Source organism: Eufriesea mexicana, unplaced genomic scaffold (assembly GCF_001483705.2).
Source record: "Eufriesea mexicana isolate 0111107269 unplaced genomic scaffold, ASM148370v2 scaffold4395, whole genome shotgun sequence".
Taxonomy (NCBI): domain Eukaryota; kingdom Metazoa; phylum Arthropoda; class Insecta; order Hymenoptera; family Apidae; genus Eufriesea; species Eufriesea mexicana.
The window spans coordinates 386,574-404,376 of NW_016912376.1; the positions used below are offsets into that span (position 1 = coordinate 386,574).

At 26.1% G+C, this 17,803-nt stretch overlaps 1 protein-coding gene across 1 annotated transcript in view; it reads left to right on the forward strand.

Moving 5' to 3' along the window:
• Window positions 1-17,452, forward strand: part of LOC108551529 (uncharacterized) — a 23,688-nt gene extending 6,236 nt beyond the window's left edge. The window contains exons 2-4 of the mRNA XM_017905736.1: window positions 7,499-7,601; window positions 14,820-15,104; window positions 17,394-17,452. Coding sequence (XP_017761225.1) covers window positions 7,499-7,601; window positions 14,820-15,104; window positions 17,394-17,452 — 447 coding nt within the window. The remainder of the gene's footprint in view (window positions 1-7,498; window positions 7,602-14,819; window positions 15,105-17,393) is intronic.
• Window positions 17,453-17,803: the final 351 nt, after the last annotated feature.

The window sequence follows — 17,803 nt, forward strand, 5'->3', positions numbered from 1 at the left end:
TTAAAAAAATAAAACATATCAATAGGGGATATTATTATTATTATATACATATATGATAGTAAAATATTTTTTTTTACAAATATAAAATTTCAAGTATAATTTGATCATATAACTATGCATAAAATAATAAATCTTACTTTTTAAAAAGGATAATAATTATTTTATTTATTTATTATTTAATTTTTTTATTCTATTATTTTATTAATTTATTACTATACATTATATTTAATACATACTTAAATGTACTTTAAGATTTGTATTTAAGATAAAATAAAGATTTGTACAATTATATACAGGTATTAACGTTATAAAAATGACATAAGTTTTTAATTACAATAAGTCAGTGTAGGTGACTGCTTCATGTAATATGAGAATAAAAATAGTAATAGACTATAACTGCTACTGGGTGTGACAAAAACTCATAACAAGCTTTCAAGCACATTCAGTATGTATATTTTTTTATGACTAATACTCATTACAGTTTTTCTTGCTCAAAAGGTAGAAGGACAGTATTATAATGTTAATGTCACGTTGAATTGTATTATGAGTGCATTTACGGTGTCTTGGAAAATACGTTGTTACTCGGGCATTGGTAATAACTGGGTTAGACTACAATGAATATACGTATGTTATACAAGATCTATAGGGTGAGTCATCAGAAAAAATGTAATTCAACTCCTTGTATAGATAGTACCGATTTTATTATAAATTTATCATACTAAATATTATCAAAATTGTTATCTTTTAAGTCATAATTATTTACTGAAATTACATATTTATTTTTGTAATATCTTGCTTTATTATGGTTATTCCATTTTTACAATTTAGAATTGTAATTATGACAATGGTAATAGGAATCAATTGTAACAATGATTTAAAAAAAGATTTTATTTGATTTAAGAAAAATATTATAACGTTTATTAATTTTTATTCGTGGATTTCGTTGTATCATATCTTTAATTTGTTCGAGATGCCTTGTTCAATAGCGAGTATTTGATATTTATTGCACATTAATTTTCTATTATTTTGATACTCACCTACGCGTTGCTTAAAATCTAAATTCCTTTTTTTCATATTTTTCAAATATCGATAAATGAAACTAAATAATAACAGAATATGAAATATTGATTAGTATTAATTAATCGTGCATGATTAATTTAATTTTTCGTATAAACATACACTTATGCTTAGTCTGCAATAATGAAAATAATAAAATAATTAAAATAATTTGAACTTCTCAGAATTCTTAACACCTGGAATAATAAATTCTGGACGGTACTTAATAAAAATCATTAATCATTTTTGCTGTAGAAAGTATACAATATAAGGTGAAAGATGCCACAATTATTTATAATAATACCAGTTGAGGATTAATGATTAAATTAACTTCTTTTCTCTGAATGATCTGAATGGAGAGATAATCTAGGAATTTATGTTAATATATTCTGGAAATAAATACCATTGCCAAATATAAATATTTGTGTGGTTAGAAAAATGTGTAACGTATAATAATATATACCTAAATATTTTCTTCCTTTGTTACCTATATATTATTATATAAATAAGTATATTAATATAATTTATATAATATTGATATATTTATAATAATTTACCTCATTATAGCATTATTTGTATTCCTTGGTATATATTCCTTTAGGTATATATTATTATAAGGAATATAATATACCTAAATATTTTCTTCCTTTGTTACCTATATATTGTTATATAAATAAGTATATTAATATAATTTATATAATATTTATATATTTATAATAATTTACTTCATCATAGCATTATTTGTATTCCTTGATTGTGCATACATATTTTATTATTATAAAAATAATTTTAATTAATACATCCTAAAAGATACTATATGTATATATTTTTGTTTTACAGTTATAAAAATGACTATATTCAAGTATGAATTGTGCAAACCATTTTTCAACATGACGAAATATTTGGCCGATTTATTATTATTCTCATTTTCGTGGAAATTATCCCGTTAAGGTTACTGTTTATATAAGGTACCTTCGCATTCTAGAGAATAGATCTGTTTAAACACGTGGCCATTGTTCCAGTCTTTCGATAAAAATGTGTACCGCATGAAGAACCACCTGACCTGCTAAAAATAGCGGACCCACTTGTATCCATTCTGTTTTCGAACAAAACCTTTGTTTCGAAAGATAGTCAAATTTCCACGAAATGAGATAAACATCTACTTTACTGCAAATTAAATCTTAATTCTATTCGAATATGATTTGAGCACCTCAACCTTAATACGTAGTTTCCCGTGTAATTCAAATTTTTTAATTTCAAATTTTTCAAAAGCAAATGAGTTGTTCATTTTTGTATACTCTTCTAACTTCTGCAAGTAATTTTTACAAATCTTTGATATATATTTTATATCGCTATACGGGTCTAATTGGATATGAGTAATTATCTATTTATACCTGGACGGTATGTTTTGCAGGCATCATTAATTTTATTACCTGGATGGAAAAGCATCGAAAACTTAATTACTATTTAAGCTTTGAGTCTCTATTGCTCAATAGCAATGGACGTATCCTAATCTTATTCTTAGGATTAACCCTGTGCAATGTCACGTGGCTTGTCATAAACCAATCTGTGCTTTGGTTCCTTTGTTACTATGTAATCCATTTATTAGTTTCTAATCCTTTCATTATAGTGATAAACTATAGTATAGCGTAATCAATAGTATTTATCGTTTTTCACGGACAAAGGAATATTCAATTATAGAGGGTCGATGACTGAACGCCAGGTAGACACCAATGGACATTTAGAATAAAGAACTCTAATTATCGTTGACCTGCATTCATGCATGGTTAACCTGGACTTGAAAACAAATGACAGACAGGATGTGAAGAGCAGTGATACGGGATACCACTAAATTTCCTGGATTCTTTTATTGAATTTGATTGGATTTTGAATGCTGTGCACCAATTAAATGAAGAACTTTGATAGGACATTCCATCATGCCAATATTGTGTATATAAGATCATGACTGAGAACAAGATTTTCAGTATGAGTAGCACAGACAAGAGTATAAGAATAGTATACTATTTTCCTTAAGATTCAGAATGTAATTAGTCAAACTAAGTTAAAGTTTTTGTGAGTTACAGTTTTACAAGGACACTTGGATTTAAAATGCAGAATTAGAGTTTGAAACTGAGAAAACAGTTTGCACTTAGTACACTCAGTATGGACAAGAATCTAAATACAAAGCTTGGACATTCTTAGCTAAGCAGGGATAATTACTGCTGTTCCCAAGGCTAAAGGACTTTGATAAGACATTCCATTGGCCTCAACATTCTGTATATTACAACATGACTAAGGATAAGAATGTCAATATAATTAGAGTACAAATAAGAATATAGAAATAGTACAATTCCCTTTAAATTCAAAATATAATCTATAAAAACTTTTATAGGCTATACTTTTACAGAGATGGTAAGATTTAAAACAGAATTAGAGTTTGAAACTCAAGAGATAATTTGAACTTAGTATACACACATAGACAAATATCTAAACATAGAAAGTGTGCATTCTGAAATAAATAATAGCAATTACTACTATTTCAAGACTGAACAATGCAGAGATAAGAATATACAGACAGCACAGTTTTCTTTGAACTAAAAATCTAATTAGTCAAAATGAATGTTTCTGTAAATCACAATTTTGCAAGAACAGTTAGATTTGAAACTCAGAAAATGGTTTCAGCTTAGTATATTCAGTGTGAACAGGAATCTAATTTTAGACACAGGATTAAAACACTTTGAAAGGACATTCCACTGGATCCAACATTCTGTATCTAAGAACAAGTTTTTCAGTATAAGTAGTATAAATAAGAACAGTTGGCTGTAGATAAAGTATATGCTCACAATCAGTGTATTATTGGAACCTTATTATTTTTGGATCTCTTCAGGGGATTGAATTTTTTAAATATTTATACTTTGAGCTTCAAAACTGTGGGTTCATGTCATAGTTTATTGTAACAGACAGTGCGTAGGCAATTGATTAAATAAACATTATTAGCCATATAATCAGCTTCACTATGTTGAAGTCTCAGCAAGTAGTTTGCTCAACAATTTGGGTCAATTATCACGTTTTGCGTGAAACCAGTAGGTGTTCCAATACTCGCGAAGAAAGCTGGATATGCTAAACTATAGTAATTTTATTATCAAAATTTATTTTTACTGCGTAGTTTCATCACAGTGGATCTATGAATCGCTTAATGTTTAATTAGAAAGAGTCCTTTTCACCAGATGAGTATTACAGACAAAGAAACTAATATTTCAGCACAGGCATTCAGTATGTTTTTGTGACCTAGAATAGAATAATCGCGTGAAAAATTGTTACGAAAACCGTATCTCTTGGTGAGTAGGTCAATAATTATGAAAGTAAGCTCGTGCCTCGTAATTTGAAGCACGGAAATGACACCATTCGTTCTTTTGTTTCTTAATGCTTTTTGATTAATTATCATGCGAGGTACTTAGTGCAAGTCTGTTAATATAAATTAATAACGAGAAATGTTATTTCTACAGGATTTTAAGGATTTTTAAAAAGTATTTTTTTTTATTATGTTTTGTTTCTTTTTTTTCTCTTTTTTTTTCAATTCGGAAAATGCAGGTCGGATATATTGGATTTGTATTGGACTGAATGTATTTGAACAAAATTTTTAATTTGTCAAGATTTCCAGTTTTATCTGTGATACATGCAGAGTGCAGAAACAACTGTAGGGAATTAAAAGTGTAATAAAAAGGTTTAAATGTATAGGTATTTCATACAATGGTATACTACGAAATATTAAAAAAATATTAATATAAAAATACCATAAAAATTCAGAAAAATAATATAAACCGAGAAAATAATAAAGAGAAAATGTATGAATTTGATAAACAAAATTCTGTTACATAGATAAAACGAATAACGTTGTGTAACGTGTAAATTTATTTATTAATATTTTATTAAAAAATACACTAGTATTCATAATTCCCATATGCTGATATCTGTCATTTATAATCGTACAATATCAGTGCTTACTATTTATGTTGAGATTAATACGAGATGTGGAAAATATTTTGTTGTAGAAAATTAATTGGATAATTTTAATGTATTCGTGTTTTATTTAAAATAAAATTTATTTCAATCTCGAGTTGTATATTATTCGTTTAGATCAAAAGAGAAAGAAAATAATAAATTATATTCTTACATGACGTTAAAGTCAATTATAAGAAATGGGTTTGTACTATATTATTATACATTATTGTAAATTTTCATTTATAAATTCTACATTTTGCTTTATCCTATTAAGCGGAAAATCGAAGAATGCTTGACCCAAGTTTGATCGTTTGTGTACTTCGGTACACGGAGGTTTGGAAATTATTTAGTAACAAACATTACGTTGATCAATATCCTAATACATACATTATGATGAAGATAATTAATTTTCTAGTGTAAGCATAATATCAATTTACTAGTATGATTATCATAAATTATGAAAGAAATATTTTATGTATAAATATAAACAAATTTCTTTCATATTAAAAATGTAGCTTATATATAATGTATTTTAAGTATGATGAAAATAATCACTATCATAAATATTAATAAATATTTAACAAATATAGAAATATTTGCTTAATTTTAATATTTAATTTGTTATTTCAACTTATATTTAAATTTTATGCAACTGTTGAAAAAGTAAAGAATTTTTTAATGTTTCATTTTTGTCATTTGAAGCACAGGCACAAACAAAATAGTGGCATATTTTTAATTTCTTGAAGATAATTTAAAGTGGGTAATTATAGCAAATATCATGCTTATGTAACTATTATTATATTAATTATGTAATTAGTTATTATTATATTTAATTACATATACAGTTACTATTATATAATTGTATAATACATAATGTTGCAGTGATGTTTTTATATTTAAATATATTTTAAAAAATTATTATTTCCCTAATCTACAAAAGCTTCAAATATGTATGAAAATGATATATAAGCTGTCTATAATGTATAGCTGTAGATATTGTTGGAAATTTCAAATTTTTGCATTTTTTAGCACAAATTGTAGCTTGATCCTCTAACTCTTTCCTTGTATTGTTGGCAGGACTCTTATCTAATTATTTTAATATTTCACAATTATACCCATTAAATTAATTTCATGGAAATAATTCAAAAGGTCCTGAAAATCTTATATCATACACATATGCAGTAAACTACATTTCTCGAAATTACGGAATACAATTTACTTTCTTACCGGTTTGCTTCAATTTGATCTAGAAAAATTCTAATTTCTAGTAAAGTGATTCTAAATTGCTATGAAAATTTCGACGAAAAATTAGTTTGTGTTGGGAAAACACGTTATACAAGTATATATAGGAATAGCTTTTAAAGGTATACCTTTTGTGGGGCTGCCTTCCTGAGGGTATCATGAGTGGGGATACTCTTGCGAGAGTACGTGGAGTGGGGTTACTACTTCTTGAGAGTACAAGGAGTGGGGATACTACTTCTCAAGTGTACGAGGAGTGGGGGTACTACATCTCATCTCGAGGAGTGGGGGAACATTCTTGGGTGTATGGGTTTTTCCCTATGGCCACCATGCGTGCTATTGACTTTTCTAACCGCATTCTTAAAATCTCAAACTATAACTGTCCCATTGGATGCAAAATTTGCCAAGTGATCACCATTCTTTCGATATTATACAATCTTTGTATTCCTTCGAGAATACTTGTTTACAGCTTTCGTGAAATCTTTCAAATTACATAAAATCAGCAATGAGTTCAAGCTTCAAAGTTAATATTTTTTTTTTTTAAATCAAGAAAATTTCGAATCGAAAATTAAAAGTAAAAACTTTGGAGTGGAATTAAAATTTTCTGACTGAATATAAAATCGATTTTATACAAAGTTTCAAATGTGGAAAGTTCGAAAAGGAAGACTGATTAGGAATAATTTCATATGGTCTTTGAACAGACTATATGTGTATTTGAATAGACTATAGACTCTGTTTGTAAAGACTTAATTGAAATTCACTTTGAGATAAATTTTAATGAAAAGTACATATATGAAAATGAACGTAATACGATAATACTCTAAATGCAGGTCTATTATGCTATTTTGTATTGTTTAAGAATTAACGTGACATAGAATTTATTTATTAAGAGTAGTTTAATTAAATTTCACTTTAATTAAGTTTCATAACCGAATTATTTTTTTATAAATGATCTTATGCACAGATCGAATAAAAAGTTAAGAGATAAATTTTCTTTTCCATTTCAAATTTTTTGTATCATTTGGAAAATTTTTTGAATACATTGTGTAACGTACCACGCAATTTTGATCAAACCCTGATTTTTCAGTACTTGCACATTCGATTTTTGTTCGTTTGTTTCTGTTTTATTTTATTTTATTTTTAATGTCACTGTTTTGTTGTTTTGCACATTTACTTATAATATCAAACAATACTTGATTAGGTGAAGCTGCGCAAAGTGTCAGTGGCAGGGAGAAATTACCTTGCCGTTTTCAACTATTCGACGATCAAAGGATTCCGAAGAAAACGTCTCGAGCGTGGAAAAGGTATCTTTTGTTCAGTGTTCGTGCTAAATTTGAATCTAAACTTGGCTTACGTAACTTACATTAATAAAGGCACTAACCTAATTTTCACTAACACGGGCATTTTTGACTTCTGTGATTTTAATTCATTAATCAGGCTATTTTATTTAAATTTGTTTAGTTCAGAGTGATATTAACTTGTTTATATAGTTTTTTATTTATTTAATCATTTTAAGATATGGAATAATTGTAACGTGTAGATTAATTTCTTTTTGCAATGAATATAAGGTATGCGTTTGGTCATAGATTTATTGTTTGTATGTAGTAAGTCACAGTAGTTACATAATTATTATAGTGAAACGTATAATAAAATAATTTATTTGAACCACTTATTACTGGAAATTATATATATAAATTAAACGTACATATTATTTATTTTATGTATGTTTAATTATTTTTATAATATATTTTAGCATATTAGAGTATTTCTGTGATATTCATATTCTGTATATTATTATAAATTTTATAAATTTTATAAATAAAATAGCTGATCATGTTTACTATGAATACATAATTAACTATTATACTGATACATATTTACCAATAATTAACTCATGATTTCATTAAATTGTTTGTATGACTAATTAACATATTGTTTGCATAACTAAAGTAGAACAATTTATTGGAGATACTAAATAATTTTCCTTTAGATGATGTATAAAGTAAAAATAAATTTTTATTCAATGCATTAGAGTACTGATTTTTTGTTTATGAATTATATATTTTGTATATTTTGTTATTGTACATTGTACAAAGCTTTTAAATTTTTCATTTCTGCATAGTGCAAGACTTTTTATTTCTAAAAATTGTTTATTGTTAATCTTGGCAACCTTTTTCTATCCACTGTACATTGCAATTTAAAATTTTGTTCTGGTTCTCATTAAGAAATACCGTTTAACGAGGGAACAGTTAATCTAGTGGAGAAGCTTCTTCCCTAGGTGAGAAGAAAAACACTATGTGATGTATTGTTTCGTTTGACATTCTGGGAGGAAATCCTTTAAATACCTTGGCAGTCGCACTATCGACCTCGAGGAGCTATCCTCCTTCAAACTGTAAATTTGTTTTGACTCAGGTTAAAGACAGCAGTAATAAAGGAAATGAGACTTCGCTCTTTAATTTAATCCCATCTAATGTGATTGGTACTTCTGTTTTGCTGTTACTTCTTAACACCTTTGTTTAATTCTCGACATTTCTACAGGAATGTGTATTTGAACGTAAAAGTATCCTAAAACGCTAAAGATAAGTCTTCTTGGAAATGTTTATCAAACTAGTATTATATATTGTAATAATATTACAGGGGGATTTAAGTTAATGTTATATTTACATGTAACAATTTGAAATTAACTATAAAGTACACGTTCTCATTTTCACAAAGGTTTTAGTTGTGTATTGGACGATAATTAAAAGTTGATTATGAATATTAGATGAAGATGAAATTTGAAAATATAATTACACGAAGGTCTATTTTTTCATTTTTTAATATTTAAAAATTCTAGTAAATTTTATTCAGTGTCCAAACAATAGATACTAAAAGATTAATAAGTTTTGTAATACTGTGTTTTAAAAATAAAAAAAAATTGTTTCATAAAATTGTAGTGCAATTGTAATGTAATATATAAATTAAATATACAGAATTATTTTGTATACGGAATTTAAAAACCCTTTTGAATACAAATAATTAGTAAGTTGAATATTTGACAACTTATTTTGTAAATGTATAGTAGAAATGTGCATTTTATTTTCAATTCTTAAACAAACTTAAATACTACAAACTCATAATAAAAATATAAGAAAGATATGATATTGAAAAGTTTTATATTAAAATTTAGAATTATTTTTTAGGATTTGGATTAAATCATTAGGATTTGAATGTACAATATTTATATAAATTAACATTAACATTTTTTTATAGTTCTAAATATATGAAAATAAGAATACTGTTGATAGAGTAATTTAATTATTTAAAACTTATTATTTGATATTCTGAATATTAATCTTTAATATATATAGCAATATAACAACTTAATATCTGGAATATTTCGTACCTGATGATTGAGAATTATTTTTGTCTTTCGGAAGACAGATGTTCTGAAACTCATGCGACGGGCAGATGCAAGGTCATTTTCATTAATATGTATATAACTAAACTTCATCGCTAAAACTAGCGAGCAAGTTAAACTGGCTGGTCCCAAACTTTTTGATTTTGCAGTTGTTAGAAACCTACTGCTTGGTAAAATTAAAGTTGACTTTTACTGATATAGAAATATAATTGTAGATATATACCTTTTTGTCATTCCATTCTGATTAATATCATTTATGTATACTATACATAGAAATATAATTACAGAAATGGAAATATTATTATATTAAATGTTATTATATTATATTATAATAGAAATATAATTATACATATATATCCTTTTGTCATTCCATTCTGTATAATATTATTTATGAATACTATATTCAGGTATACATTACAGGTTGGTAGTTGTAGTATAAAGTATAATCATTTTTTAAATTATTTTCCAATCGTTAAATTTAGGCAGTTGATAAATGAATTGTATTATAGCGAAAGTATCAAATCAATTAAAGTTAGAAAAATCTATGTATATACATATTAATATAAATAATTTAGTAATTATAAATAATTTAATAAATTACTAATATAATATATATTATAACTAATATTATTACTAATGCAATATATATTAGTAATTTATTAAATTATTTATAATTACTAAAGTTCTGTACTAAAGTTAGGTGTATGTGTGTATTTAAGTACCAAATACGGAAACCAGTACTGAAGTAAGCAATACTTAGTACTAGGTATCAATTAAAAGTTGTAGAAGCTCGGAGGATAAATTATATACAATATCCAAAATGTATATTAAAATAAAAATATCATTATATCATATAAAAGTATTATTAGTGTTTAACTATGATTAAATATATACATATTTACTGTACATTATTAGTAATAATATATTAGTATGATAGTATGATATTAATATATTATATTAATAACAATATACATATTACTATATATTATATTTTGCTGTATTTGATACAAAGAATAGTTCTGTTTATTAGATTATGCTATACTTTGTATATCACTCATAGCTCATAACTCTCATGCTATTACTTACATATATATTGAACTTCAATATATATAAAATCAATTTTGTATTTTTTTATGACAGGTTTTTGAACAAAATAATGAACAATAATGAATATTTTAAAATTAATATAAAACATGAGATATATTAAAAAATATCTGATTCCCAATGGCAATCTAGTATAGTGATGGACAGAATCGATATACCTAGAGAATATTAAACGACTTTACGTGAAAGTATAATTATACTTTAATTGTACGTCAAGTATAAAGAGTTATCATACAACACAGATTGTTTTATACAAAAATATTCATTCGTTTCGTGCAGAGAAGAGTGTAATTACATTCTGCTATACAATATTGTTATATTTTATCAATCTCTCTACCATACAAAATTTTGAGTAAAAATTCAAAACAAAAGTTCGAGAAAAATTGATTGAAAATCCAATTTATTGTCTATTCTTATAACGGCCTAGTTTATAGAATCATGTCACGCAATGATAAAGAAGATTAAATATCAATATTTGAGTGATATTTTTACATTTGAACATTTATCTTGAAGCAGGGAGTGGTAGGAAATAATATTTTTCATATTTATTCTTTAACGCGTTTTCCATTTGTGTCTCTTTTTTAATAAAATAAAAAAAATAAATAAATAAAATACGTTGGCAAGTAGAATTAATTTTTTCATTTTGTTTTATTTATTAAAAATTTCTTTCTAATTTAAACTTCAAATATTGAAGATTATATACTTGTTTGAAAATTACGTCTTATAAAACAAAATACTGTACCAAAAATATTTTAGATATATAATGACCAGTAATATAATAATTTATTAACAATCTGTCAATTGATGCATTTAAAAAATCATCAAATATTAGCTATATAAAATAAAAATTAAGAATCATTGAAAATATAAAATATTTAATGAAATTAACAAAAAAGCAGTACTGTAATATTGTAATGAAATAATAATTATTGTAATTTTTGTTCTTAACAAATAGAAATAGGTACTTTTAATAGAACTTTTTCTTGTAAAATGTAACGAGAAAAATGATTTTAAAAACTGAAAGATGATCTATGGAAACCGTTTGAGAAAACATATGTATATTTGTCATTATATCTGGAAGATAAAATCTTTTTGGAGATATGCTTTGTATATCTAAATAAGGGGACACGAATTATTTCATATTAAGATAAAGTTATCACGTATTAAGATAAATTTATCGCTTCAAACTGGTTTGACTAAATCAGTTGTTTTTTGTGTCTACACGTTAAATGTCTCGTATTGAAGCATTATAATTATTTCTTCAATATTGTAAATGTATGTATATTCTCAAATAATTATTACAGTTTTCTGTCAATTTTGTAAAAAGTGACAGTGAATAATAGTGAAAAGAAATTAGACCTGATCTTCTTCCATTTTATATTTTCATTCTTTGTATTTAATTTGGTAAGAAGCATTTAATAATTGTATATCATATAATGATATATAGAAATTTAATTTTAAGTTATGGAGATTTTAAAAATCTCTCTTATATTTAAAAAATGAAGTTAAAAGAAAGAAATATTTTTGAAAATTACGTTTATCATTCTATATTAAATGTCAGGGTTACCAAAAATTTCTAGACCGTTCTAAACAGTTTGTACTTATATAACAAAATAAATAAAATAAATCATTTAAAGTTGAATTAAATTGATATCTGAGATAACATTTTTAGAGTTTACCAAAGTCAAGAAATTAACAGTAAATTATATACTATTTTAACCTATATTATTTATAATTATTGTAATAATACTATTATTATAAACTATTTTTATTTACAATTTTCATGATTAATTATCATCTTTAATAATTGTCATTTTTATCATACAAGTTATATATTTTATTTGTTATAAATTATATATAGGATGTCTCATTTATTTATTTCTGTTAACACTGAAAATAAGAAGAAGGTATACCTGCTAGCGTCATAAAAGTAATCTCTCCAAGGTGATGCTAAAGACCATTTCAGAATCTTTTTAGAACTCACAAAAACTATGAATCTTGTCATATGGTACACACATATTACAATAAATTTCCTTTTCTTTTTTTATAATATGATAAATAACGACTGAAAAGAAACAACAAATATTATTAAATATACGTTATTTATGTAAAATGACAAATTTTGCTGTAATAGTATCTCGTTTAAAATTTCCATTCCAGTTACCTTCAGTTTTTATAAATTAATTTTCAGTTTTCGCTGAATGTAGTTATCTCTGAATAGATATTCCTCGTTAAATTATATTCAGTTGAAACTGTCCGCGTGTAATCTTGCATTAAGTTATCTTAATCTAATTTGAAAGTTTTCTTTTCCTTTATTGTTCCACAAATATTTATATTACCTAATAGCTCCGTATTAAAAGCTGACGTATTGCTCCAAGTTCAACGCGGATGGAAATTTCTGCAATTTCTGAGAACTCGAATATTTTAGTTCATTAATCTCATAGTCGGAAGTACCGTCGAGCACTGAATAATTGAGTCTAGAAATAAAATGAATAATAATCAGAAATTACACATTTTATGAATCTTCTGGTAGTTTCTCTCTTCTTTTTTTTTCTTCTTTTTTTTAAACATATGCTTACTTTGGTGTACTATATTACTTACTATACTATTTTAGTTGCTTATTATTTATTATTACTTGTACTGTGTTACTTTATTATACTATATAAGAGAATATAGTATATGATAGAAAATATAATGTACAGAACAGTTTTTTTAATTATAATATACAGGGTGAGTCACATAATTTGGCCACAATTCTTTTAAATTGCATTTCATTAAAGAAATTCATGGTCACTTTAATATCTCATAAGCAAATGAATTGTATGAAAATATCATTTTAGTATTATATTTTGTCTTTGATATCGTGTAAAATATTTTTCTTTGAGATACATAGTTCAAGATTTCTGACACTTGTTCCTCGTAGAGAAGTTATGTGACACCCTATATAATTTTTAATCGTGTGATTCAACAAAGTACAGAAAGTTGAGTAAAAAATTACTAAACAGTTTATATGTCGATAACAAAATTAAATAACAAAAGACTATTTATTACGCTATACATCCTCTTTGACACGAAACAACGTTTGTTTGAAAAATTTATTCATTTAACAAATAGATTGCAAGTAATTTCAGATAGCAAAGCCAAATGATTCACCTCGTATAAAGACACGATAATTAGAAAATAATTAGAAGAGAGGTCCAAGGTACAACTTTTGCATGAGATAAAACTCTGTTTTTAACAGTGCAACTACAAAATCGATGAAAATAACTAATTTGAGACATTTTCTCCACCAAAACTGTGCAGTTGCTTCTGACACAATTCATATTGTCTTTTATTAAGATAAGAATATAATTATATACATTTATTTCCATCGTTTCATTTTAATTATTACGGGGTCGATAATTCTAGTGTTTGATAGGAAATGCCAGAAGCTTATAAATAATATTTAAATTTCCGCCATTGTTTTCGATTATGCAATTAATAATACGATTCACTGACATACTCGAATTATCGACCGAATTAATTTCGTATTATTATGCTTAATTGGAAGCTTTCGATGCAACGGTAGTAGCAGATGTTCGTCCATATTTCGAACTTGCATTCTACTGCCCTTAACATAGTTTAAGTCCATTTCCGTTCAAAAATAGCTCGTCTAAGTCGTGACCTTCCTTTGCCAATCTTGTGTTATCCTATATCCACGTGTGAACGCTAGCTGACGCCATATTGGATGCGAAAAATGCATATTAACCTATTTCGTATAACGTCGTAAACGTATCAAAGGCCGCCTGTATCTGTAATGAAAATGACATTACAATTCTAAATTGATATTGATATGAAAATATTATAAAAATATTTATAAAACAGATCGAATGAATAAATGTATTAATTTCATCGTCTTTGTTCATCAAAAGGAGATATTTGTATCAAAATGTCTTCCTTTGAAAATTACCGAATATGTTAAGAAATAATTTAGATAAATCTGTCCAACGATAACGAAAATAATGATAATAATTTGCAGCATTGAAGAAAATGCTAACGCCGGGACGATCGGGATCAATCAGTCCCGAGGAGATCGGCAATGGACCTGACACAAAGGATCCTGGCGCGGCAAGCAATGGTTCAGGGACGTATATGCATAGCACACGCGCCCCAGGCACGTACGATAGCGACGACAGAGCAAAAGAATTCCTCTCGACCGGAAGAACCGGAAGAAGGAATGCTCTGACGGAGATTTTGGGCCGTCATGCTGAAACTGGAATGCTAGATTTGCCGGATCGTTTCGAGGAACTTTCCGTGGAGACAGGTTAGCCATACGAGCAGTAATCTATCTTGATGGATATTCTCGAGTGTGACTCAGCGACGAAATGAGGAATGACGTGGACTCTGAGAAACGATATTATTGTTTAAATAATATATTTAATATATGGGATCATTTTTTAATGTGAAATTGTTTCTATTTTAGAATTCTTCAGTACTTCTGTTGGTTCTGATTAGAGATTAGTTTTTAACAATTTTGAAATATACTCTGAGAAAATGAATGAAATGTTTTCTCAAATAGAGAACAAATTGAAATACAAGAAAAGCGAGAAAGAAACGAAAAAATTTGACAAAATACAGAAAATATTTGTTAAAAGTAAATCTGAAGGATTTATAATTGGTATTCTGTATTAGCTTTTTAATTTCTTATATATGTTTTTATATATTTTTATTTCTTGTATACTATATGCAGTTTTAATAATTTTAATATATATTGTTTAACAATTGGAAAGTCAGGAAAAAATACGTTTCATTCATCATTTTATAATTTATTAATATATTAATAATAAAGTATATAGTGATATAAGTGTTGTATAATTTACGATATACAAAATTTTCGTGTAAAAAAGTTAATATATGATTATTTACAAAATAATAAATTATAAAAACAAGATTTTAATTTATTTAAAATAAAATTTAGCATTACTGAATTTTCGGATAAAATTTTAGATCATTGTCTTTCTTCAGTGAGTCCACGTGCATGTAGAACATTCGAATACGGAGAATATAATGGATAACTGTGTTTAAGAATAGTACATATAAGCTTCGAACGTGTTATGTAAATAAAATACAGAGCAGCAGCCATTTTATTCTTCGTCAATTTACGTAACTTTGGTTTACTTTATCTTGAGTTGTTGAGAAGTAAAGATGAATATAACTATCTTTGTGTTAAATGTAGTAATGAAAGATAAAAGTAATTTGTTTAATACTAATAAATAAGTATTTGTTTTAGTAATAGTTATATTACAATTTATGTAATTGTATTACAAATTCAAATTATACTATTTTTAATTTTAGACTTGGTATAATATATCGAATTTTCGCATTTCCATTGTAACAAAACTTGATTTACCTTTTACAAATTGATAATTTGTTAATAATTTGTAAATAATCGATGTAAATAATGTAAATAATGTATAGGAAATAGAATGTGATTACGAATTGATTATATTTATTTTCTATATTTTTAAATACAAAAACCAGAATAATAAACTTAAAAAGAAAGTTTTAAAATGTTTTAAAAAAAACCGTGAAATAATTATTAAAAGATACAAAAAGTTTGTTACATACTTTCATATATAATATGTATTTTGAAATATATTGTATCAAGTGGTAATATACAGTAAAATATTTTATTAAATACTAAAGTATTTTATATTTTGATCGAAAAGTTTTTTATGTTTCCTATTTTATAAACAATTCATTTATTCAAGTTATATTCCAGAAAGAGTGGCGTAAAACTTCGTATAGATTTTTAATTGTATTCAAAAACACATACATATACATATACATATAATTATCACTGCGCAATCTGATTAATTACAAAATCAATGCACAACAAAATAATTTCATAATTATCAAACTTATTCTTGCTTCTTACAATAAATGACTAATGATTTATAAATGTGTATACATTGAAAGCAAATTTTAACAAACACATTGTACATTTATGTATATGATTATTTCTTTAATTGTTATCCACCTAGTATTGTTTACTTATTAAATAAACTGTCAAAAAATGAACAAATAGAACTGTTCATTTTATCTTGATTACCTTTCATAGAAATTTCCTGATTTCTTGAAATTTTATAAAATGTCCGTAAAATTTTACACTGAAAGCAAAGTAGTATTTTGATGACAAGAAAAAGAAACAACGCAATTCGCATTACTAATAGCGCGATCAATATCAAACTTCTATACATTTACTAATAAAACAAAAATTACATGCATAGATGTTCTCGATATTTGATATGCAATTCGTTGAAACATTAATAAAAATACAGGTAAAATAATGAACAATAAATAATATAAATGCTAGATATGAAGATTTTCAGTATAAACAAAACCATGTGTTCGTTAGCTGACACGAATGTAGCTCTATCTTGCGATAGCTTTAAGAACTAAAATAAATTATCCTCGCATTTACATTATTTACCACTGTGTTCAATATAAAATTTATAATTCTCCTCCGCGAAAAACAATTTTTTATTTTTATAACTTTTATTACTATTTAAACTGTACAATTGATAATTGCATTTACACGGCCTAATTGCAGGTCAATCAAACAACGGCGGACAAAATCCAAATTCACCGGGTACCTCGAAACAGGGTTGACGTAATTCCGAGTTTCGTCTTATGAATACCTCGATTGCAACATCGACGGCATGTACCATCGATTTAAATCGCACAAAGAAAGAAAGAAAGTGTCGTTTGAAGTTCTACGAGAAAGAAGCTGCTGTGAAATACCATCGAGTTTGTTAGGCGGCGTTCAGCTCGGCCTCAAACCTCAGGCACTGTTTATATTATCGCTATGTCGGCGCATGCGTGGTATAATAGTTCCCTGAAAGCCAGCAACACATGTGCGTCACTGTCAGCGTGCTTCAACGCGAGTATCGAGCATGCTATTGGAAATAAGCGTTGTAGCTCGTAGATCGTAATGAAGACGTAAATACAATATGCATTGAA